This window comes from Amphiprion ocellaris, chromosome 4 (genome assembly GCF_022539595.1).
Source record: "Amphiprion ocellaris isolate individual 3 ecotype Okinawa chromosome 4, ASM2253959v1, whole genome shotgun sequence".
NCBI classification, from domain to species: domain Eukaryota; kingdom Metazoa; phylum Chordata; class Actinopteri; family Pomacentridae; genus Amphiprion; species Amphiprion ocellaris.
In genome coordinates, this window is record NC_072769.1 from 36512666 (window position 1) to 36538672 (window position 26007).

Genomic DNA, 26007 nt, shown 5'->3' on the forward strand with positions numbered 1-26007 from the left:
ATCCGCTTAAGTACAGACAGCGGCAGGATGACAGTCTTAGTGCTGCTGGATCTAAGCGCTGCATTTGACACAGTCGACCACAATATACTACTCAACCGACTGGAGAACTGGGTGGGACTGTCCGGCACAGTACTCAACTGGTTCAAATCTTACCTAAAAGACAGGAATTACTTTGCGTCTATAGGTAACTTTATGTCTGAGCAGACAGCAATTACATGTGGAGTTCCCCAAGGTTCCATCCTGGGGCCTCTTCTGTTTAACATCTACATGCTCCCACTGGCCCAGACTATTGAAAACAATAACGTAAGTTACCATAGCTATGCAGATGACACGCAGATTTACATTACAATGTCCCCAGGAGACCATGGCCCTATACAGGTGCTGGGAAAGTGTATTGAACAGATAAATGAGTGGCTGTGTCAGAACTTTCTTCAGCTAAATAAAGACAAAACTGAGGTAATGGTTTTTGGAGCCAAGGAGGGGCGATTAAAAGTGAACTTAGAGCTTCAGTCTCTACAGCTAAAAACCACAGACCAGGCCAGAAATCTGGGTGTGGTGATGGACTCAGAACTCAGCTTTGAAAAACACATCAAAGCAATTACAAAGTCGGCTTATTATCACTTAAAAAATATCTCAAGAATTAAAGGACTGATGTCTCAGCAGGACCTGGAAAAGCTCGTCCATGCGTTCATCTTCAGTCGGCTTGATTACTGTAACAGTATCTTTACAGGTTTACCTAAAAAAAACACTCAGACAACTGCAGCTGATTCAAAACTCTGCTGCTTGAGTCCTCACTAAGACCAAGAAAGTAGATCACATCACTCCAGTTCTGAAGTCTTTACACTGGCTTCCTGTCACTCAGAGGGTAGATTTTAAAGTCCTGCTGCTGGTCTACAAAGCTTTAAATGGTTTAGGACCAAAATACATCAGAGACCTCCTGACTCAGTATATACCATCCAGACCACTCAGGTCATCTGGATCAGGTCTTTTATGAGTTCCCAGAGTGAAAACCAAACATGGAGAAGCTGCATTCAGCCTCTATGCTCCGTATATTTGGAACAAACTCCCAGAAAACTGTAGATCAGCTGAAACTCAGCACATTTAAGTCCATTCTGAAGACTTACCTGTTCTCAGCTGCTTTTGACCAAGTTCTTCTAACAGTTATTTTAAATCTTATTTTATGACAAACTCTGCAGTGTAACCTTTAAAATGTCCTTGCTTCCCAACTTCTGTTTTTGATTCTTTTACTCTTCTGCATCCTTAAATTTTAATGACCTTTTTAATGATTTTATAAATGTGTTTTCTTTCTTTTTATAATTGTGTTTTCATCTGCTGTTTTAATGTCCTTGTGAAGCACTTTGAATCGCCTTGTTGTTGAAATGTGCTATATAAATAAACTAACTTTTAACTTTATCTGAATATTCGGTCATGACGGTGGTACCCGAATTTTTGAGATCCGAATATTCGGATTCCAGCAGATTTCCAGAAGACGTAATAACTCTGAAAGAACAAAAACGCATACATCAGCATGGGCTGAGAGGCTACCAGGCAAGAAGGAAGCTCTTCCTCTAAAAGCAGCACCTTATGTATTTGGCCACAATGAGCACAAATATGTCTGGAGGAGAGAAGGTGAGGCCTTAACACCACAACTACTGTCAAGCATGGTGGTGGCAGTATTATGCTCTGGTGCTGTTCTGTTGCCAGTGGAACTGATGCTTTATATAAAATAAATGGAATAAAGAAGGAGGATTGCCTCCACATTCTTCAGAAAAACCTAAAATCATGAGCCAGAAGGCTGGATCTCGCATGCAGTTTAGGGTTCCAACAAGACAATAAATCCAAACATACAACGGTGGTAAAGAAATGACTAAATCAGGGTGAAATTAAGGTTTTTGACTGGTTTCCCCAAAGTACTTCCTTAAACCACATCAAGAACCTGTGGACTGTGATGAAGAAATAAGTTTGTGTCAGAAAGACAGCAAATTTAGTTGAACTGCACCGATTCTATGAAAGAAGCTTTCATAATCAGAAGCTCATAGACGGCTACCAAAAGCACTTAGTTAAGGTAAAAATGGAAACGGGACCAAATAGTAGCATTGCTGTATGTATATTTTTGACCCAGATGTTGTCATATTCTGAGAAGACCTATTAAAAAAAAAATCTATGAACAAACATAATGCATGATTTTTTTTTTTTTTTTTTTTACAATAAAGAATTTTATAACAGAATATTAACAGTTGTAGGAGTCTCTGGAAACTCAAGACTGCCATGATACACATACCCTTAAAAAAGACCTTTCACCCTTAATCTGCACTGTTTCCTCAACTGAAAGCAGACCATTACATCCTATAAATGACAGGTAACACCTTGTAAGTCTTTCTCCACATCCATTGATAATGGAACAGAACATGTGTTACTGTCTGGCCTGCCAGCTGCCGCTATAATTGGTGTGTCATATTTATACTTAATGATGTCCAGTGGAGACTGTTTAACATGACTGGGTATTAACACTTGGATTTGATATATTTTTAGCTTGTTGAATAATAAGGAAAGCAGGTACAAAGGTTACATGGTCAGAAAATGTGTGAAAACAGGCACTTACCTGGATATCAGCACAGTCTGCTTTACTGGAGCCAAGTCTTTGGGCTGGATTCTTCTTCAGCAGCTGAAAAAAGAAAAAAGTGGTCACTATGGAGATATATGATTATGTGCTTTTGTTGCCACTTTGTATTCATTACTTACGATTATTCATCACTAGCTTATGTTTGGAGAATGAATCTGCGTTCCAATACAGATATTTGGGACAGATTCATTTAACATATTCTGAGCCAGAAATCTCCACTTCAGTCGTGTGTACAGGCAACAAATCTTGCACTTTTATTACCTCTTATATTCTAAAGGCTTTCACAGTGGGGTTTGTTCATACATCAGCCATAGTCGGATTTTCATAACATTTGTTTCTAAACACATGATGAAAAACAGATGGTTTCAGCTGTTGACAGGATTTTCTGATTTATAGAGTGGTAAAACAGATATGAAAAATACTGGCTCTAAAATTTCAGCATAATAAAACAAGAAATTTGAAGCTTACTTGATCCAGTAGTCAGATTTCTGCTCTGGAATTCATGCAAAATATAATTATCACCTTTTCATATTTAAACCTAAAATTTCAGAAAACTTGTCACGCAAAAAAAAAGAGAGAAAAGAAATTCTTAATGTGAGTAATGAACTAGTGAAGTTTCAGGGCGATATGTCATAGTTAAAATATTACCTGTGGATCATCCCATTAAAAACTTGACATTGACCTCCCTCCTGACCACCTCAGAATCAGCTGATATTTCATGTGAAATAACATTGATATCTTTAATGAAGCCATGCAAAGTTGCACCTTCATACTATGAATAACAGTCACAGGGCCGTGAAGTACATAGGGGTAATCTGCATTATTTTTTTCAGCATTTCTGAGCCCTCATAATTTCACCAGTACAGCAGAGGCATGTAAATTTTCAGGGCTGAGAAACATATTTGAGCTCTGATAAAAACAGCAACCAAAACAATTTTACATCCACTTTAGGTGTGACAATTTCAAGCCAAAAGCTAAAACATTTTTTTTCTTTTAAATATACAGCAGTTTAGTGTACAAACAAGGGTTAGGTCTTACCACCATTCATCTTCTAGCTAAATTCTTTCTATATTAAAACTATTTTCTAATATAGTCAAGCAATTCTTGTTTCTAATATTCTATGTCATAGACATTTAACTGGTTTACTATTAAAACTATGATTTATCCTGTGATATTCATGCTTAAAATTAGCTACCGAAAAAAAACTTGCTATACAAAAATTAGATTTTGTTTTTATACTATGACATCTGAAATAGATGTAAAATATATTTGGCTGCTGTTATTAACAGAGCTCATGTACTTATGAAGTTATGAGGGTTTAAAACAACTGAAAAAAGTAACACAAGTCAAAAAGCGCAAACTCTCCACCCACCTCTATGTGATTCAAAGGCCTTTAACTTGAAAATATTCATAGTATGAAGGTTAGACTTGCCACGGCTTCATTAAATCTACTAAAGATTCTGTACTTAAAAAGATCAGCTGATTCTGAGGATCAGGTGGAATTTTTTCACATTTTAAGACGCTGCAGAAAACAGTGTTTACAGACCATGCAAATATGTGTGTAAAACCCAGCTGAACTAAAATGACTGAGACCAACTGATCAGACTAGAGAATGCACACCTGAACACATGATTTTTAGATGTGATTATTTACAAAGCTTAAAATATCCAGAATAATGAAATGTACCCTGTTCAATGCTCATTTATTTCAATCAACAGCATGCCTCCATGCAATGAATCCTTCCTACATTACAGGTTAAAGTAGGTCAGACTGTGGTGACTCACTGCTGGCTCATCATCGCATACCAGAACTGAAAACACATTCATAGCTTCAGTATTTTTCATGATGTTTTTGAGTTTTGTGGTCACAGAAAAAATGCTTATTTTTAGCTCCACAAACAAGAAACTCATTGATGGTAAATGTTAAGAAGAAAACACTGTCAGTGTGGTTTAATCGCGGGCAGAATGTGGTGCTACATACAAACAACATCTGTTTATAAAAGTTAAAAGGTAAGTTTATACCACGGGCTGATCTGAACTTGATACATCTATAACAAAAATATATAAAACCAAGAGAAACAAAGAGAAAAGATCAGAAATCTGGGCAGGAGGTGAGCCACAGTAACCAACACTACTACACAGACTCATTGTTAAGAATCGCTGATCTGACAGTGAATCCACAATAAAATTACTCACAGGCGTAGAAATCATAGAAATCAGCCCTTGAGCCGTGATATACACAAAAAAAAAACTGCACATACCCCGAGTTCTTCATGTTAGATGCAATATTGCAAGAAGCCACCCACGCTCATGACTGCAAACCTACACACACGCATTCATTGAATTTTATGTTTTTTCCTTCTGCAATCAATAATATAAGACACATCCACTCAGAACTGTCTGTAGGGGTTAAGATAACTTAGTGCCTGCCAATCACGTAAAACAAAAGAACAACAAATATTGTATATCAGCACATGTACATCATCTGTGCCAGTATTATGAGGTGTGATCAAACACTTATGAGTGTGTGCTTAAAAAGAAAAATTTAAAAAAATGGATTTAAATTTGGCCATCAGCCCGGTCAGTCTAGTCTTCTTGTGCAGCAATACAGCAGTCAGCTGTGTAAAAACGGCTGCCCTCCAATTTGAATTTCATTTCGGTTAAAGGAAGAACAGGTAGTACAATCTGATGAATACTGAAGGATCAGAGCACTAACTGTGCTGGTGTGGCCAAAAAAAAAGTATTTTATGCACTGGAACAACGGTAAGCAGCGAATGTTGTCCCTCAGTTTAGAACCCAGTGAATGTTGAAGAGAACAAGTGTCCTTACAGACTGTGAACACCCCCGTGTTTTCACAGCTTAAATGGCCCAAATTAATGGACAAAATTATTTAACTTTTTACTGAACATTTATTCAAAATCGGCTACAAAATTATTGAAGTTGGCACTGGTGTGGCTAAATTTTGTTCAAACAGATGCTCAAAAAGTGTAGTGTAAACTTTGGAAACAGCAGTTTGTGTATCGCAGCTCAACAACCAACATGTCATATCATCTAAAAACAGTAGCTAACCTGTCTGTGTTATATTCCTCAATAGTTCCTGTCTGGATCAAAACTGGATCCCCAGTTGATATATTTTCAGAATCATATGAAAACATGCAGCTGCTCTGCTCCCAATCTGTTCTTATTATTTCTGAAGAAAATAACCAGGTTCAAATGATATAAGCTGCAAATAGTAGCATTTTATGTTGATTTAGAATTCATTTAGGCTGATAATCTAGCTAGTAGAGTCAATCAGTGCATAGTGGAACATTGATTTAGCTCATCTACAGATGATGTACAGATTTCTTTTTATCCAGAAATGGATTTGATTAATTGAAGAGTAGGTGCAAGATTTTCTTTAGTCGTCCACAGGCCTAAAGGCTGCGCTGCTTCTGAAAGTTCATGGAGAAATCGCAAATGCAGACCTGCACAGTCTCAGCGTTGATCACACAACGTCACACAGAGTCCTGACTCAAGAAAACTACCACTCCCACATGTTGCATGTGTACTGCACTTCATTTGAGCACACCTAGAACAGACTCAACTTTTTGATCGGACCTGTGAATGAGTTACAGACCTTTTTGATGAGGTCCCTAGCATCGATCGTCAGGTAGGGGGGTAGATTGAGTTTACACTTCAAGATCTTATCAATGGTCTTCTTTCTGTTTTCAGCTGTGAACGGAGGCTGGGGGAAAAATCACAGTCAACATGTAATAAAAGAAAATCAAAACTACTAGTTCTCTAATGATTAAAAAGAGGTTAATCCATCACAGTTTGGGTAAACAGCATCACTATAAGAATGAACATTTTTCAATAACATTATGCTTTGAAACAGCAACATGTAATCACAGTTAGCTGCTTCAAAATCAAAAGAAACAAACACTTGCATCTTGGATAAGTATAGCTGCACATGGTGTTGGTCTGAATCTGTCACTTGTACAAATCCATTACTTTTTATTTCACTTGGAGAGAGTATAAACCTTTTTTTCTTTTTTTTTTTTCTCGTCAGTAAATAAATGCTCACCCTCGTGGCACTCTATGACTCTCTTTTTCTTCTCTAACAAAATACCTCGGCTACGAACTGCCCGTGCTTGTGAACCGTTCCGCATATTCATAAAGTAAAACTCCGAGAAATAACCTGAGGGTTCCAAAGAAACAATTCGAAGATACAGAAAAATTCAGGAGGTCAAGGTACAACCTGCCTGAGGCTGTCGTCGCAGGTCAATCTTATTTCTAAACGTCTTCTATCATCCTGAGCTTGAGGTACACATCAAAAGAATGAGATGGCTAATACAAGCTGCTGCATCAAGACCTTCAGACCTCTGCACCCACTTCTCCATCAAAACAACAGTAAATTGGGGTGGTCTGGGCTCATGCTAAAGCCACCACTGTGCAGGCTGCAGGAGGGTGATCATCTCTCCACTTTTACATGTAACACTGCTGAAGAAAAGGGCCAATTTAAGCAGAAATAAGTGCATGAGTGCTTCAGTGGACATTTTAATCCCCCACTTTCTTTCTGCAGGAATTCAGGTGATCATGTATAACTGCTGTTGTTGATCTACAGATTGTGAACACCTGGCTTTTAGCAGCTTGGAGGAACATGAGATAATATTACCAGGGTGAAGGCTGTGTTTGCATAGAGAGATGTTTGGTGAGTTGGCTAAGAGGATAAAGCCAAACTGAACAGTTATCAATGCCCCTTATTGTCTCATCAAAGTCTGATGTTGAAAAATCTTTTTTTTAAAATTCATTTAAGCCCCCAAAATTGGGGATATAGTTCCCTGGTTAAAGACAGGATGTACTCTTTAAGAGAAAAAAAAATGAAAACTACTACAGCCCAACACTGTCTCTTGACAGTTTCCTCACAATTATAGCTTACCGATCCAGTCATCATATCGTACATCAGGGCGCCGAGGCTCCACCAGTCGACTGCTCTGTTGTGACCTGACCTGGTCAGGATCTCTGGAGCCCTGAAAGGGAAGAAGACACACACAGAGTAAGGGAGTTATGAGCAATAAATAAAGTGAGAAAAGCTTGCATTTTTTTTTCTAAGACTAGCAGCAGCATCGGTATGAGGATAAGCAGAAAACAGCAGCTAACAAATGGCTAATGAAGCTACAGACAAAGCAGTGTGTGTGTGTATGAACTCTAGATTAAAGCGTTACCCACATGTACTCTATGGTGCCACAGAAGGTGTGTGTGACAGTTCCATCGTGAATTGATTCCTTACAGAGTCCAAAGTCAGTCAGTTTGATGTGTCCTTAAAATACAAAAGTTCTATTAAATATCAGTGTAAGTCTGCATTTATGTGATAAACACTTTGAACCATTATGCAATTAATACAATTATGCACAAAATGTTATCATCACCTTGTATTCATTATACATATTTACATACAGTGAATATGCAGTTCTTAGAAAAAAAATGTTTAAAAAAAAAAAAAAAAAAAAAAAGTGGTGTGTTACCTCGATGACTGAGCATGATGTTTTCAGGTTTCAGGTCTCGATAAATAATCCCGTTAGAGTGGAGGTGACCGAGGGCCAGTGTGATCTCTCCTAGATAAAAACTATGGACACACAGACTTTGTTTGAGTCCAAAACCTAAATCAGACTATTAAGTGCCATTATGATGCTAAAGCTGTGCAAACTCAAAATCAAACTCATCCTTTGTGCAAACCTTTCACCGAGGTAATCCTTACCAGGCAGTGTCCTCCATGAAGATGCCTTCCTTCTCCAGCTGCATGAACAACTCTCCTCCTGGTGATAAACAACAGTAAAAATGGAGAAAACAATGACTGTTTACATGCAAACTAATATTCTATTGTTATTATGATGAAGACAAAATTAAAGCTTTGATAAACATTATATAAACAGTAGATTTGTGTTTGGATATTCCTAACTAGGCGTAATTCCAAATGCTTTTTTTTTTAATAATGCACCTTTCACACCTGGCAGCCTCTTTTGAAATTGAGAGGGTTAAGACATGTGGGATATGCTCCTAAAACCCAAATAGTATCGACACATTATTTGGATTTTCAACTAACGGCCTGTTTGTTTGTTCGCAGTCTTCTCTGTGTTGACTGCAAATAAACGTACACCAACACTCTGCAAGGATGGGGTAAGGAACAATTAATCGACATATTCATCCAATATGGCAGTGCAATATCCTAATCATAGGAGCAACAATTGTTTTATAAAGGTAAAGTGTGTCACAAAATATTTTAAATGAAACTTTACAGTGCTACAAGAGTGGCCCAGGCTTGCTTATCGTATTCTCCAGATGTAAGCGAACATGGCCGTTTGATACATAAATCCCATAATCATTTTTATTAGCCAATGTTTGAAATCCCGCACGCATAAAATGACTTGCTTGTAGTTTTTCCATGTTCACACATGGAACATTTTACAGCAAACATGAAAACTTAACACAACTGTGAATGTAAAAAAATGTAAAACCATATTTAGAAGCTACTCGACTCTTGAATGTGACCGTTTTTAATTTTGTTCGGTTGACAAAATTGTTCTGTTGCTATTTTTGTCAATCACTGCCCCATTTATGCTGTTTTGATTGTACTTTGTCATCAGTGAAAATAAGGGCTTGCCTCAAAATTTAAATAAAGGTTGAATGAATACCATTCACTCAATTATTAATATTCATAGATGAATTGTATTATCTGTATATTATCTGTATATATATATATATATATATATATATATAAAAACTATATATATATATATATATATATATATATATATATATATATATATATATATATATATATATATATATATATATATATATATAGTTTAATATATTTTTTACATATCGTTCATCCCTCGTCAAGATGCATGTCCAAAAGCAAAGTCCACATTTCTGGTTGAAAGCAGAAGCACACTTGCTTTTACACATTATGAAATACTTAGATATCAACAGGTTTTTGGAAAACTGCGACCTTTTAAGGAGGTGTTTGAACTCGTACAGCTGAATAGCAGTGGAAAATATGAATGACTTCATTTAAACACAAAATTTAGGGGAAAATTCATCTTCATTAGCCATGTACATAGCTTAGTAGGAATAATCAGAAGGGTAAAAAATGAATATATTGTGCATGTAAACGTAGTGATTGTTCCTTCTATCATTTCTTTCATTGCTCTCCCCTGCTGTCTCTTCACACAATATTAATCTGAATATAATCAGACAAGGTGGTCCAAAAGTGGTTCATGCCATCCATCTGTCTCCACCTTACCGCTTAGACACTCCAGTATGAGGTAGAGTTTTCCTCCAGTCTGGAAGGCGTAGAGCAGATCCACGATGAATGGGTGTCTCACCGTCTCCAGGATCTCCCGCTCTGCTCGTGTGTGGGCTGTGTCTTTAGCATTACACACTATCTTAGCCTACGTGAGACAAACAGTGGCAAAGAGTGGGCAAAGCGCAACGTTGAGGTGGAGGAGAATAAAGAAAGGAACGGAAAAGGAGGACTAAACAGTGTGGAGGCCATGTGTCAAAATACCTTTTTCAGGACCTTCATGGCAAATATTTTCCCAGTCTGGGCACCTTGAACCTTCCTCACCTGAAAAACCTGAGAGAGACAGAGTGGTAGTAGTACAATGTAAAAAGGTGAAAGAAAGTGGAACTTATTGAGTCACTTATGTGGTGCGATCAGAAAAAGTTCAGAGATGGTTGCACGTGCACGGATCATGTTCAGGGTCAGAGTGTGCAACACGTGCAAGCGGTAACTGTCACGAGTCAGGAGACCATGTGACATTGCACTATCAACATCTGTATCTGAGTGAAGCGTGGTTTTGTGACCTCTGGTAGGTGCACATTTGTAATTTCTCAATGGAGTTGAAATTTTCTCAGAAAGCAAACATCACATTATGTGTCGGTCAGCAGATGGGTGATCCAACCATCATGGTGAAAAGAGCTGGGTCTAACTTCTTGATCATGTATTAAGCAAAAATATGAACCAAAGGATGGTTCGAGCTTCTAAAATATGATGACTGCCACATTTCTGTGGCTATTACTATTACTCGCATTGTTGGCAGTAAATGATGATTATCAAGTCTATATCCAAGGACAATCCGGCACTGTAAATTTTAAGAGTGGTTACAGTAGGAATGAGTAAGAACACCTTGTTAAAATTACTTTTTCTCTTCAGGTCAACCAACAAAGGATTTTTTTTCTGCACAGATGAACTTTAGGCCCCTCCTAAAGAGGTTTTAGCCAGCACCAAAGGAAAATTCACAGTGCCGAAATGATACAAATTGAGAATAAATACAGTCATTCAGTTTTTAGCTAATTTTGTTAATTGGGGATTCATTTACTCCAACATAATAGCCATTTTTTATATTATATTTCAAAAACAACAAGAAACTGCATAGATTTCTGTCAAATAAAGTAACACAAACTTACTTGCACTTTCTGCTCTAATCTCTAATCTCACAGCACATCTGTGAGATTAGAGCACATTTAGTATAAAATAAGTATTATTTCATACTGTTAAGGGATCACTTCTGAGTAGTTAAAAATAAAAACGTAGTCTGTGAAATGGAGTGATTGTACAAATTTAACCCTATATAACCATTTGTATCATATTTGCTACATGAGTTTCTCAGACTTCTATCTCATCAACATAATAAATAGCTAAATAAATAGGACAAAACTACTTTTTGGTTCTAAAATCAACATTGTTGTGAGCAAAAAGTTGCTAGAACTTCCCAATATATCAGATGTGATACAAAAAATATATCAAAAACAAAATGATATTGCATTTTTTTTGTTCATTTCTTTTTTGTGGATTTTGTTACAAGGGTTAATAAACATCCCGGCTCCAAACAATTTGAATTTTCTGGCAGTTTTTTAAGGGTCAGACTTCACAGGGGTAATATGTGGATGTCACTTAAAAAGAATACATGTATGTATTGACCAGAGTGCATGCCATACTGCTCAATCCCATACCTTTCCATAGGCTCCTTTTCCCAACACAGTTAGGAGCTCAAAGCAGTCAGGTCCAACTCTTTCACTGTCTCTGTTGACACTTTCACTGGTCAACTCCACCTCCTCGGTCTGAACACTGGGATGAGAATCACACAGAAGAGCACCAGTGATACAATAAGTGATTTTTTTGTATTACATCAGCATCTATTTTTATTTATCTAATAGTACATTTAACATACTTTTCAGGTTCTGTCACAGTGAAGTCACAGACATCGTCCTACAAGCAGAAAACAAAGGGCCAAAGAGGTCAAACACAGTCCTAATAGTAAGTCATTCTGTAATCACAATGTGTCTAAACTGGAAATGAAGTATTGTTTTCGAGGGGTTGACTAAAATGGTTTTTTTAGGTTCAAAAACTACTACTGATCAGGAGTAACCAAGGACGCTGATAACTGATATTTGAAACTGACATATATTTGCTGTAAAAATGAAAATCTTGGTGTCAAAATTTTGATTTACACAAACTCCAACACAAAAATTTACTAAAATCCATTTGCATAATTATGTCTTACATATGCTCAATTAGGAAATAACTTTTCAACCTTTAACCTTCAGTGCTGATTGGCTATTACTTGTGGCATGTAACCAATCAGATAGTGCTGTGGGCGGGACATGATAACAGACAGAGAGATGGCTGCATCAGAGGTAAAGTCATCACTTGATTCACTCACTGTTGTTTCCTTATTAGGTAATAACTGATCAGTTGTAGCCTAATCAATAACAACAGCATACAGACCTCTGTGTCACTGATGTCCTCAGTCTCCAAGTCAATGTCGAACACTCCTGCCATCCTGAAACAGAAGCTTTACAGTCAAACAGGGTTGATGTTCAGCTTTGTAAAAGATTCTGCTGCTGAGCAACAGGTAAAGAACACATCTGTCACTATCTGTACTGATAGTTACAACAGAGAAAAGACATCACAGGAACACGATAACAGGTCTGTACTGGGTTATGTGATCTGACAAAACTGAGAAGATAGAAATGTGTCGATCCTGCTGTGACCTGCTCTGTTGTCTTATTAAGCTGCAAACAAATGAGTTTGACTGCTTTATACATTAACTTTACAAGAGTTTTGGTATTTGGCAAAACAAGACTCTAACATGTTACATTATTGATAACACTTTTCCAATTTTATTTCCTGAAAACGATATTACAATATATAGTCATATCATGATGTAAACTAGAAGGGCACACAGTCCTCAGCCAGAGTTGATGTCCTATATCATAGTTTAATTTATCAGTCAACCTTAATTTGAAGGCTGCATTGCAGTAGAGGTCTTATTAACAAAAAGGTCAAGCAAAGACACAAATAAATAAAAGATGCAGGCATTCAAATTTTAATGTATTAAGATGGAATCAGTAATAAAACTGTTTACCAGACAAATAAGGAAAATAATGAAACCACTGACAATGAACACAGCAATTAGGACTTAAAACAAGAGGAAATAATCAAAACAAGAACAGATGGTGAGATAGGATTAAATTAAAGACCTGAATTGTCCTAAGGATAAAAATTAGTCCAGCTTTAGTTGGTCCTGCAGGTTGTTCAAGGTTGCATGTGCAAAGTAAAACTGGATTTTCAGGGGTCAGTAAAACCAACCTGCACCTGCAACATAATCCTATCAGTGAAGTAATGTAAGGAGGTTTAAAAAAACAAAAAACAAATGTAATGGGCCTTATAAATAAATGAAACCCAGAGTTTATTGCACCTTACACAGAGGGAGGGCCACTGCGACTTAGCATTTAGCTCAAAGTGATGGGTATTTATTAACAACAGTGAAAAATCTTGGAGCAAAGTGATAAACGGTGGCTTGTCTAAGAGTTGCAGCTGATGCATGCCTGTATAAAACATCACCATAATCCAAGACTTGTAGGAGAGTTGTTTGTTTTTCTATGCTGCAGTGGGAATTTGCTTGAATGATATTTAAATGCTACCTTCTCATCAGTCTTCCTTTGCCCATGCTCTAACTCTCCATCACCTATCATGAAAGTCAGACATGTAGTTTTTGCTGACAGAAAGGCAAACGGCAGACTGAGGATTTCCAACCTCTGTATTTCATACAGCCTGAATTTTGTGGTTGTTATTGATCTGTAAATGCATTGGACATACAGAAAATTGTTTTTTTGTGTGTAAAATCTGACTGGTAAGTTCTACTGTTGTTCAAATGAATGCTAACCAATGTCTTTTAAACTCTGATCTACCACAACTAACATCCAGTGATTTAGGAAATGTTGATGCATTAAAAACACAATGTGCCAAACCCATGAAGTGACAATGGGTTTGGCATTTTCTAACAATGTGTCACAGTTTCTATCCACTTCAGCAGCTGAGAGGAAGTTGAAAGACAGCCAAAATACTAAAAGACAGATTTTCTTTGTTTTGTGCCACTTATTGTTGTTTAACTGTGTTACGTGTTTAACCTTTTGAACCCTACACCTGTCAGCAGATTTGAATGACATTTATCTTCAGAAAAAAGTGCCAAAATAACAATATTTATCAGTCATAAAAACAGGAAGAATCATCTTCAACTTTCCGATTGTTTACATGTAACATCTGGTTATGTCAGGAAAATTTACCAAATCTAAGCTTGTAATTGTAATATTTCAATAAAACCACTTCATTCAACGCGTCTTAAACAGAAATTGGTCACTTTGACATTTGTTAAATATTTATTGTATTCATAAAAGTTTTTTTTAAAGAAAAAAGAGAGCAATTACACTGTGTTTGTCCATTCAGACAACAATACACTGGGTCCAGAACTTAAATTTATCAAACCTGATTAACATGTAGACTCCATTTACTGCCTCAATAGTTTCAGATTTTAACTGTTCCAGGTTTGCGGAAAGAAAAAACACCTCACAGTTAATTTTTCTCATCCAAATCACACTGAACCAGACCTTTATGTCAAATCTGGAATAGTTTAAGCAGGGGAAGCTGTTGAAAATACATTTTCAGATTATGAAAACACGCAAAATGGCAATTTCACCATCTAGACCACAACAGATCAGGTTTAGTTTAAAAAAAAAAAAAAAACACAACATCTGTAGATATGTCAAATCTGGACTGGCTTAATTAGGAAAAGCTGTTTAAAACACATTTTTAGATTCTGAAAACACACAAAACAGCTATTTCAACCATCTGGACTATGGCAGATCAGGTCTAGATATAAAATGCCACTCTTAGATATGACAAAGCCGAACTAGATTAACGAGGAGAAGCTGTTTATAAGGCATTCTCAGATGTTGAAACACAAAAAAAGCACAATCTGGACCAAAACAGACCAGGTTTTGATCAAACAAACGCTACATTTTTGCACGTCAGATCTGATTTAGTTCAACAAGGAGACGGGGAGGTAAACTTCAGGGTTGTCCTCCTCTGCTGTAGCTGGCTGAGTGTTGAAAACCACGGAGTTAATTATAAAGGTGTGGGAAACCCTCCAAATATCCAGCCTAGCCAACCCTTGCATTAGCCTAGCCTCCACCAAAACACCTTGGTGAAACGCAGCACCGCTATACCATAAAGGCGACAGACCAAAACAAACCGTCTCTGAGCTCCTGTCGGAAGCTATGTGGCTTCAGGTATAGGATACTAACTCCTTATTTCGTTATATTAAGAGTCAAGTTCTGTTAGACGGCTAGCTGAGTTTCTAACGTTAGCATGCTACTTAGCTAAGTCAGATGGCAACCAAAACAACATGTGAGTAAACATGACAGCAAATACTGCGGCTCCACTGAGATAATCATGTCCACAGTTTATCTGTAACTTATTGGACAGGCAGTTTTTGCTAAAAACGGATTTAAAGTAGCTGACGGTGTTAAATGTTTGCTAACGTCACGCTGACAGCTGGTTTGACAAGTAGCGAGCAGAATGAAATCATGCTAATGCTAACTGGCGTCTCACCTGTGATCGCTCCTTCATTCAGCGGTTCCTTTAACTCAGTCTGGTAGTTTTAAAGGGTTTTCATACACAACAAGCTCAGGTTGTCATTGTTACAGTTTCGTCAACTAAGCAGCAACAGCACAGAGGAGTGTCCAGGCTCACTTCATGCTCCTGTGGACAGCATGAAGCTCCGAGCTGCTGGTTAACCTTTAACCTGCTGCGTCATCAGCCAGGCGGACCTGGAAAAAAAAACAACAGACCAGATGAAATAAAGCAAAGATTAAAATGATGCGCCTGATTCCAATACTATAGATCAATATTAATAGTAACAATAAAAATACATAAATACAATGTAGATAATTATTATTAATAATAATCATAATGTGTGTATTATTATTACCACCATGAATACCAATATAATAATAATAATAATAATAATAATAATAATAATAATAATAATAATAATAATAATAATAATAATAATAATAATAATAATAATAATAATAATAATAATAATAGTGGGACATCAGATGGCAGGGAGGTTGTGGAGGGGAACAGCATCTGCCATGTATGATGACAATAAAGCCATTCTAATTCTAATTCTAATCTGCTGAGTTTTAGATGCCAAAACTGAGCAATAAATTAGACTAAAATGCAGTGAATTCAGTTGTCAGAGCATTTCCTTTTTTGCACACTTTACTGCATTATAGATTTAATCTTAATTTGCTAAAACTGCATATTTATATTTAACAAGGTACGATAAATGACACTGAGAGCTCAGTTTTCAATTATAAGTCAGACAATTTCCTGTGGGTTTAATTATCCTTGAAATGTTATTAGAACTTAACTGGGATCCATCTGTGAGAAATTCAGTCATTCGTAATTTAGAAAGGGAGTCACCTGTGAGGACACAAAATGGGCCACGATGTTCAGGAACTCTGTGTGATCAAACTGTGTTGAGGCAATAAAGCCATTTCTAAACATCTGAGTGTTTCATCAGAACAAGAGCCTCAATAACTGTAAAATGGAAAAAGCTTGGAACCATCAGGCAGACCAAACTGAGTAACTGAGCAGTAAGGACCTCGGTCAGGGAGGAGACTAAGAATCCAACAGTCTCTCTAACAGAGCTTCAGACATCCTCTGCAGAGATGGTCTCAGAAGCTTGCTTTTGGTCAAGACTGTGATGGAGCATCTGGACCAGACTGAGTAAAAGACGCTTAAAAAACACCCAGTAAATCTGCATCAAAAGTTTATTTTGTTTCAGACTAGACTAATGTTCTAGGTTTGTCACTATGACTTGGTTTTGGGTGTGGTTTGTTCCTGCTGCTCAGGTCCAACAACTCCAGCTTTGCTCAGCAGCCACTCTGGGCTGTAATGTCTTCTACGTTTATGATACAGTGTGGCCTAAACACTACCTAGATGTTGCCTCCACTGTGGTCCTCCCTGCTGGCCTCAGAGTAGAACGACCAAAGGTATGAGTTAAAATGCTGATTTAAGCAAAAGTGAAACCATGAAAAGCTGAGCTCTCAGTGACAAAAGCTGACACAGACAAGACATGGTAGAGATGCAGAGGCTGAAGCTGAGGACATTTGTTGTTGTCTTCAGGAGTCATGTGCAAAGTTCATAACTTTGTAAGCTGTAATGACATGACAGTATGTATTAACTGCTTACTAATGACAGCATATTTATGTTTGAGCTGATGCCTGATTATTCAGTTAGCGTGGTGAACCACTGAGAAAGTGAGACAGATCTGGAGATGTGCTGATGTGAACTCACTTTTGATGGTAGAGAGACAAGCCAAGCTTTGGGGTGAGTGTATATGTGGACTTTTTGTGGAGCACAGTAAGAACATCCTGTTACAGGATGTTCAGATCCCTAGTTTTACTTTGACACAAGTTATTTAGACAAGTTTACAAGCCAATCACAACCACAGCTGTCTTATTTAATGCGATTAAGCCTGGAAGGGAGGCTTCGTTCTTTCTACAATTTGTCATGCTCAATTGCTTGTAGGAAATATAATGGCCTTCCCTTAAAGGTACAGATTTCGCTGCATGTTCCTCCATCATACGGCAGAGCTGTACTCCGTACTACCCACACAACCTCCTTCTGCAAGGCTGGCAATGATACTTGCCATCTGGCCAGTAGGAATCCTTGGGCTTTGGCCAGCTCACTCTTCTTTTGATGCATGTTTTATGTGCACAAGCATGAATGGCAAAGATCCCAAATTGCTACAAAGACCACAACAACAAATTAAAAGTCACCACAGACATATAATTGCTACCAGGCTCATCATCAGATCCTCCATAATCAGAAAGGCAGCTCAGTCGATGTAGAATACCGAAGAAGTCTCTGCCCACCACGCCGAAAGATAAACAGAGGGGCTGCTCTCTGAAAATATGTGATTATATGCTGACACGTGACAGTGTGAATTCATTAAATGCAGTTTTTAAAGTCAGCTCTGAACAAATTATTCTGCCTCAGCTCCATTTTGCCTCTGTGAAAGTCTGCAGTTACAGCTTCAGAATTGTCTTGGTTTCCCTCTCAGCACCAGTGCCGTGTGGTCGTGGATTTTGTGCTGCTGACTACGGCACTGATGGAAGAAGACTGACTGCTAAAATTATCCACAAAGAACAGACCACTATCACCAGCATATCAACACCTCCAACAGAAGCCAGTGGAACAGCAGACTTTATTCACAACCATAGCTGTGTACATTTTCAAAAACATAATCAAAGACTCTACGTGTGTATCAGTACTTGCATTTTGTATCTGCAAAGCTTTACATTTATGAACTTACAAGCTAATAAATTCAATTCTGTAAGTTTGCAAAACCACACATACAAATTTCTAAATTAGCATTTTGTTAAATAAAATCTAAAATGTATTGTATCGTTTTCACTGCCGTAAAAGATGTCAGTTTCTCAATATTAACAGTAGTTTGAATTAAGCATGATTCACTGATAGATAGATAGTTAGATAGATAGATAGATAGATAGATAGATAGATAGATAGATAGATAGATAGATAGATAGATAGATAGATAGATAGATAGATAGATAGATAGATAGATAGATAGATAGATAGATAGATGGATAGATAGATAGAAATTGAGCAAACACATCAGAGGATTTTTTAAAAAAATAATATACGGCCAAAACAATGCATCTATATATATTTTTTATTTATTGTATTTTAAATATACATTTGCTCATTTGTTTATTTCCCGAGATGCATTTTGGTGTCCCACATCCAGCCCTGCGGTCTGCACGTAGCGAAGGAGGCAGACATTAGACGGCGCGGAGGAAAAAAGTACTACCGCCCGAACAGGGACTTGAACCCTGGACCCTCAGATTAAAAGTCTGATGCTCTACCGACTGAGCTATCCGGGCTCTGAGAGTTACCCTATAGCTACTGTAATTATGAGTATACTGTTACTGTACTATACGGTTTGTGTTAGCTGTGTATTAGCTTACCTTCGCAGCTACATGGATCAATCCACCTGACTCGTACTGCGCCCCCTCTGGCCGGACAGAAACCACTGATCAGGGTACGTTCATGTGTCACGGGGGACATGTATATCATTTCAGTTTAAGTCAGTAAATTACCAGTAGGAAAGTGCTTAAAACTTCTTTGGCAGTGAAATTGAAAATACCAGTTAGCTATCTAGCATAACCTAGCTAGCTAGCTGAGCCAGTTAGCTACCTGTTACACACAGTGGCTAACGTGCTAGCTGCCGTTAGCGCTAGCTCTACAGCGCTGAAGTTAGCCTCACATTCACGGCTTCTGATTCAGTTAAGCTAAGAGAAACCTGACTTAAACCGAATCTCAGATTTTTCCACTTTTTATGATGTAAAACATTGTTAGGCATTTTAGATAGATCCTTAATGGTGTGGTCTAATGCCCACTTTCACGCGTGGGAAGCACGCAATAAAGGGAGATTTCACTGCTGTTTTCACATCTGAACCACGATACACCAAGTCCAAAATCAACGATATATATAGAGAGAGATTATTTTAAACACCGTGAAACACGAAAAAACAAGTAAAATTAGGTCTAGATTGTGGCAGAAAGGCTATAGATTCCATTAAAGCAACGATTTTAATTTGTTAAACTTTTATTTGTAAACATGTTTAAAAAGAGAGAGATGCAGCAGTTTTCATTAGTTTACTTCTCTGAGATATTTGACCCATTTATATAAGGGTGATCTAATATGTTCCTGATCGGGAAAAAAGCAGTGAAATGTCCATTGTTTTTACACTTTAACAACTAGGGGGGGAAAGGGTACACAAATGTGAAAGCAAGTTTTGGACAGCATTAAATGATTCACACGGGTTTGGAAGAAACTGATGCAGAAGCTAATTTAGGCATCGTGCTGTCTTTCACAGAGTGTATCCTGCTGCCACAGGTATTCCTGACAATAAATTACAGCTTCATTCCCTTAAGAGTTTCTCAGTAACAAGCTACTAAACCATAATAATGACGTAAAGGGAAAAAGAGAATCACAGGCCCCAGCGAGATTTGAACTCGCGACCCCTGGTTTACAAGACCAGTGCTCTAACCCCTGAGCTATGGAGCCTGGGATGAACACAAGTGACGTCACAATAGCCCAAATATTTGAAATTCCTTCAACTGATATTGACTGTATTCCTTCAATTGTTTGCGTCTTTGAATTTTCATAATAATTCCACTTATTTGAAAAACTGGTACGCTGCCGCGCAGTGCACGCTGGGACACGCCGCCGCAGCCTCTGTGAGTCGACGTAAACAGGGACCATAGAGAGACTTTAGAAGCCTCTAATGAAATGACGAAAGAAACAAAACATCAACTGAAGACGTTAAATGTTTATAAGCCTTCAAAATACACCCGAGCTGCATTGAACTTTCATTAATTTAATTCGCTCAGAGAAACTAGCGTCGGTTCCTGTTTATCCAGCAGGCGGCAGCATGTTACCACCTTCACTGAGACAAAAACATCTGTAGCACACCGTGGGCAAGTTTTTTTTTTTTTGTAACATAAATGAAAATATTTTACGACTAGATCCACTTTGAACCACCAGAAATAACGAATTAACGCACTCGGTTAATTCAAACTTAAACTTGACAAAGGCAGAGTAGGCTTTGAGTTGTTTTTTAAGGCTTGTTATTGTTTTTTGTGCACCCATTTTGTAGTCGGTAATAAAGATTAGAAAGGTCAGAAATGCCACTCGTCACGACTCGAACCGAGAGAGAAAGTTTAATTTCACCGCCACATGCAGCAGGTGGCAGGATAACAACGTGCATTTTCTTATATTTCACACACACAGGTGTGTAATGCAAGACAGCAAGCCCCGTTAAAGTATGTCAAATAAGGTCAAACCTCGGTGCAATAAATAGCAGCGCTGTGCGCACAGTCCTGCCATGCATGAAGTGATTTGTGGGGTTGTCCACCCGCGATCACCACGGGTGGGTTTCTGGGCGTGGACAGGGGGCAGGAGCTGGAGGGGGTGGCTGGGTTTGCTGTCTTTCCCCGGCCGCTCCATAGAGTGAAGCTTTCCTCCAACAAGGTGGAGATGGACGCGTTAGGATAGGTTGGATAAACATGGCATTTCATGGCATCATGGACGCGCCGTTTTTGTACTCTTAACCCATGAGGGGATCTTTTTCCTCTCAGTTTGGATTGTGCATCTTATTACAAACAAGGACAAAAGCAGGACTTTGCCTTTTTGCGGGAGTAAGAGGAGAGACAGAAGGAGCCATGGTGGAGCCGAAAGGGTAGATTTAATTCATGAAGAGGTGCGTTGCGCTCCTGGATTTTGTTCCAAAAGTCCTGGACTAGGAGGGTGGACGCAGATCATATCAACAGGTGAGTGTTGTATTTATTTAAGTGCCAGTTAAAGTCTGAGAAAGCTGCAAACCTGATGAGATAAATACTCAGCAGCTTAGAATAACAGCATTGCAGGTATTAAATTCACATTTAGACCGGAATATGCAAGCTCGATCGTAATAAAATCACATAAAAGCGTCACCCTGGGGCCAAAAGCATGTGCGTTTATCAGGCTCCGGGTTCTGTTGATCGTTCCCCGGATGCAGACCAGTCGAACCGGTTCTCGTCGGACTCTCCGGGTGAGGTTGGGGAGTCGTTACTACTGAGGTTGCGCTGTTGGAAGCCACTACTTTCTTTCTGCTACGCCCCAAACTACGGGGGAAAAACAACCACTAGCTGTAGCTGTGTACACCCTGCCCGGACTGGATTTAAAAGCAGACACATCCAGCTGCAGCTCCGCAACGAGGAACCACAGAAGCGTAATCTTTTTTTTTTCTTTTTTTCCACCGAGAAGGAGCAGATTTCCTCACGCAAAAGGCAGAAGGCAGGAGGCCGCCGCTGGAGAAGCCAACCGTGCGTCTGGAGCAGGACTAGCTAAACAGAAACCACGACATCCAGGCCGCCTTGGTGTTTGCTCACTTCACGGCTGTTTTGACATCATATTACGGTGTTACAACCGCCACAGCCGTGATTTCAGTGTCCCCTCGGCCATGCGAGGAGCTCGGATCTCCGCAGAGGAATGCGCCGCCTGCTCCCGGCGTTAGCTCAGCCGCGGCTCCATGTAAGACATCAGACCTGCTTTGTTTTAGCTCTGGGATACAGTCGGCCTGTATCGGTTTATCACGAGGGTTTACACTCTCTGAACGGGCTCGATTGCAGCTGATCGCGACATAAAAGCCTGCTGTGTGTAAATGGCACCTGGTTTGCGGTGTGGCTGGCCTCTGTCTCCAGCAGCCAGTCTTTATTTTGGCTCGTCTCCGAGAGGCTTAGCGGCACTTCCAGCTCGCAACTGAGTGTTTTCCTGTCATTTCATGTTTTAATTTGCTCTCTAGGGCCAACAGTAACAACATGCTCCTGGCCTCTGCCGTGGTGGTGTGGGAATGGCTGAACGAACACGGCCGGTGGCGGCCCTACAGCCCCGCCGTCTCCCACCAGATAGAGGCGGCCATCCGGAGCAGCGACCCCCGCGGAGGGAGCGTGGTCCTCGGCCAGGTGGACAGCCGGCTCTCGCCATACATCATAGACCTCCAGTCCATGCACCAGTTCAGACAGGACACTGGTAAGACGGGAGGGGAGATGATGCACTGTGAAAGCTTGTACTGCTTGGGTTTTTATTGTAGGTTCATGGTCATAAAACTTCCATTGCATGACAGCAGTGAGTATAACTGGCTTTACAACCGTATCACAGCAGCTTTTGGCACCTGGATGTTGTTTATCTCTCACTGTAGTCACACCTTCACCCCTGAACACACCACTGCACTATACTAAATGAAGGTGTTCGCACTTCTTTCCACACATCTTACCAGAAAACCTGGATATGATTTGACACACAGATTTAGTTGATTTGCTTTGTGATCCTGCTGTTGTCCAACAGTCTGCCAGATGTTGGCATGAGACTTATTTGGGTCAATATGGGGGAAATATGCAATATGTGGAATCAAGTGATGCCATCTGTGTGTTTTCATAGTGTAGCACGTTGCATTTCAAGGTCTGAGTGGAAAATATTAGGCCAAATGTGCACTGCCAAGTACTAATCCTGCGTATTTTAACTTATACACTACAGGTAGCTATAACTGGGGACATATGTAGAGAGTTTGGCTAAAATGTGGACTAGAAGGCTGAAACAGTTTGAGTATTCTGAGCAGATCCAGTGGCTTCTGAAGGCTGAGGCTCCAGCCGATGACTATTTTCACTGTTGAATAATGTGTGAGTTGTTTTCTCAAGAAGTTGTTTGGTCTATAAAGTGACAGAAAATGGTGACAATGTCAATTAATGTTTCCCAAAACCCAAGATGACAAGTGTTGTTTTTTTGTACACAACCCAAAGATGTTCAGTTTACTGTCATAGAGGAGGAAAGAAACCAGAATATATTCACATTTAAGAAGCTGCGATCAAAGGGTGTGGAGGTAGTATTATAAATGAAACTGCTGCGATTATTAGCAGACTTTGCTTTGCTAAAGAGATGAATCCAAAAATGATTTTTTGTCCATCTGTTTGAACAAAATGCAGTCACAACAATGAATTCTTTGAGTTAACTTCAAGTAAACGTTCAGTAAACACTAAAGTTAGAAATCCGTCTCCATGAAGTTGGGACATTTTAAAGTGTGTTCACAGGTAGTCTGTTACTCCTGCTCCAAAAAATAATGGGTTAATCCTGGAAGGCTGTTGATGCAGCTATTTTCTCTTTATGAAAGTAACACCAGAGCTTGTCAGCCAATGAGAATTTGCTCAGATGAGAGCAGATCAACCAATATTTTGCCCAGTCATTCTGGACCTAAAGTTCTAATAATTGCTCATGAGATAATCAGTTCCAGTTCTGTTGTAACTGTCAGGAATTAGGCTTTTTGTGCTCACATTTGGATCGCAGTATTAAGACTTAAACAATAGCACTCGAGAGAAAAGTCACCACAGCAAACCCCAAATGCTGTTTGTGACTTGGAGTAAATCTCTGATGCAGAACAGATGTTCTTGTGCAGTCATAAACTGTGTTTGCTTGGTGGCACAGTGTTGGGTTGAGATCCAACAGTATGATGGTCTGGAGCAGCTGTAGCTGACCATCACAACACTGAGTTAGCTGCATACTTTAGCCCTTATCCGCTGGCACTCCACACTCACAGGCACACGGCAGCTGCAGCCCCCCAGCATGGAGAAAAGAAACAGAGACCTTGATTCTGTGGAGAGAATTGAATATTTCAAGGCCTAATGAGCAGAGAGTTCACTTCAGTCGTCCTCCCTCTGGAGCTCCCCTCACTCCCCCTCCTCCTCCTGGGGTCTCTCACCCTCTCCCCCGTCCTCTCTCTTGTACGAGTGTTTAGTTTCGTCAATAGGCAAAAGTCCCAGGGGCCTTTTGGGTTTCACTTCGACATGGGAGAGCTAGAAAGTGTGTGTGCTGTAGAAGGAGTGAGATAATTGGGGAGAGCGTGTTCTCTCTCCTCTCACGCTCTCTTGTCTTTCGCTTCTCCGCCATTGTTGCATTTTCCCAAACAGATGTGAGTTCCTCCATTGTGGCTTTGAGACATGAGGTGAAAGTCTGAGGAGACGCAGAGCAGATCTCAGAGTCGGAGAGTTGTTACAAGTTCAGCAAAGTGGAGCATGAAGGGAAGAAAGAGCAGTGGAAGATAAAGCAGGCTTCTTATGGTCATTTCCACGGAGCATCCAGTTATGAGTTGGCAAAATACCAGGATGTGCCGAGCTCCGGTCATGCAATTTATACTGAATGTTATATTTCTCCTAGTACTGCTCATTTTTATGCACAAGGAATGATGTAGCAAACGTCGATGTAGCAGGATTTAGCTCGCACGGGTGGTTATTTTCATTAGTGATGCTTTATCGTGGGCTGTTTTTAGATGGTCTGCCATGTTGGTTGCTGAGCAGCCATACACAAACTGCTGTTTGTAGAATTTACGCTCGACTTTTTGAGCAAAATGCAGCCACACAGACGACTTCTTTGACATGGTGGTAAATAAAATCAGCCTAGCAGTCTCCATTAGGTTGGGCCAGTTCAAGGGATGTTCACAGGTAGTCTCTCCTGCTGCCAAAAATAATGCATTAATCCTGGAAGGCTGCTAATTTGGCGCACTTCTCTTCGTGCACATCATATCAAATTTTGTATTTCTCCTGCTGTAGCGCCTTAAATTGTGCAAGGAACGTTGTACCAAGCATCAACGTGGCAGGGTATAGCTAGCTGCTTTTGTTGCTCTACTGCATGTACTCTGGGTGCGCTTTTGAATGCATGTTTTTATGCATTAAATTACTTTGTTGGGTAATTTGACTGCAGTGAATCAGTTAATGTGCAAATAGAAAACACGTACAGGTGTATGCAGTTGTTAAACAAGAACTCACGTCACGTACTTAAGTAAAAGTAACTATATCACACTGTAAGAATACTCTGTTACAAGTGAAAGTCATGCATTTTCATTCTTTCTTAAGTAAAAGTGCAAAAATAATATTATTAGAATTATTGATGCATTCATGTGTTCATCACTTTAATATTGCAGCTGGTTACATCATAATGTTTTTGTTTGTTATGTTTTGTATTGTTAAACTGAATCTGCAATGTATGTAAAGTTATCAAGTAAATATAGTGAAGTCGAAAGTAAAATATTTGCATCTGCATTCCAGTGGAGTAGAAATATGAATTAGTGAAAAATGTAAATATTCAAGTAAAGTTAAAAGCTAAAAATGATTAAGAGACATTCTAAGAAAAACACAAAAATCATTTTTTTTAAAAAATTAAACTGCTCTTTGTGGGTTGGTGTTTTTGACTCGCTACATTTGCAAACTGCTTCTTTGACATGCTGTCAGTTCGTGTGGAGCTGTCTGTCCCTCTGTGCTTGATTTGCTTCACTTTCTGGCCTTTTATGTGTCTTCATAATAGTTTGTCTCTGTTGCTTTTTTGTGGCTCTTGGCATTTGTTTTGAGTAATTTTATGTGTCTTTGCTGTTGTT

The 26007-nt window shown here is 39.0% G+C and overlaps 2 protein-coding genes and 2 non-coding genes across 15 annotated transcripts in view; 1 reads left to right on the forward strand and 3 right to left on the reverse strand.

Moving 5' to 3' along the window:
- LOC111579842 (ribosomal protein S6 kinase beta-2-like) overlaps positions 1-15759 on the reverse strand; it is a 31831-nt gene extending 16072 nt beyond the window's left edge. For 10 of the 11 annotated variants that reach the window (XR_008601417.1, XR_008601413.1, XR_008601412.1 and 7 more), the window contains exons 1-12: positions 15560-15759; positions 12395-12449; positions 11838-11875; positions 11620-11734; positions 10172-10240; positions 9908-10055; positions 8360-8417; positions 8127-8227; positions 7831-7921; positions 7541-7631; positions 6239-6346; positions 2603-2665 (exon numbers count right to left, since the gene is read on the reverse strand). Coding sequence is in view for 1 of the 11 variants with exons in the window: in XM_023287340.3 (XP_023143108.1) it covers positions 2603-2665; positions 6239-6346; positions 7541-7631; positions 7831-7921; positions 8127-8227; positions 8360-8417; positions 9908-10055; positions 10172-10240; positions 11620-11734; positions 11838-11875; positions 12395-12448 (936 nt within the window). In the remaining 10 variants the exon portion in view is untranslated. The remainder of the gene's footprint in view (positions 1-2602; positions 2666-6238; positions 6347-7540; positions 7632-7830; positions 7922-8126; positions 8228-8359; positions 8418-9907; positions 10056-10171; positions 10241-11619; positions 11735-11837; positions 11876-12394; positions 12450-15559) is intronic. The other variant, XM_023287340.3, reaches the window with a different exon arrangement.
- A 3095-nt stretch (positions 15760-18854) lies between these two features.
- On the reverse strand, positions 18855-18927 carry trnak-uuu (transfer RNA lysine (anticodon UUU)). The gene has a single exon. It is a non-coding gene; the product is annotated as a tRNA-Lys (tRNA).
- A 1114-nt stretch (positions 18928-20041) lies between these two features.
- On the reverse strand, positions 20042-20114 carry trnat-ugu (transfer RNA threonine (anticodon UGU)). The gene has a single exon. It is a non-coding gene; the product is annotated as a tRNA-Thr (tRNA).
- Positions 20115-21043: 929 nt separating this feature from the next.
- The window catches only part of LOC111579991 (E3 ubiquitin-protein ligase DTX4-like), a 41210-nt gene continuing 36246 nt past the window's right edge, over positions 21044-26007 (forward strand). Inside the window, exons 1-2 of one of the 2 annotated variants that reach the window (XM_055009980.1) lie at positions 21044-21379; positions 22393-22619. In XM_055009980.1, the coding sequence (XP_054865955.1) occupies positions 22409-22619 (211 nt within the window). In that variant the 5' untranslated portion in view covers positions 21044-21379; positions 22393-22408. Of the gene's footprint in view, positions 21380-21660; positions 22122-22392; positions 22620-26007 lie in introns of those variants that run through there. The other variant, XM_055009979.1, reaches the window with a different exon arrangement.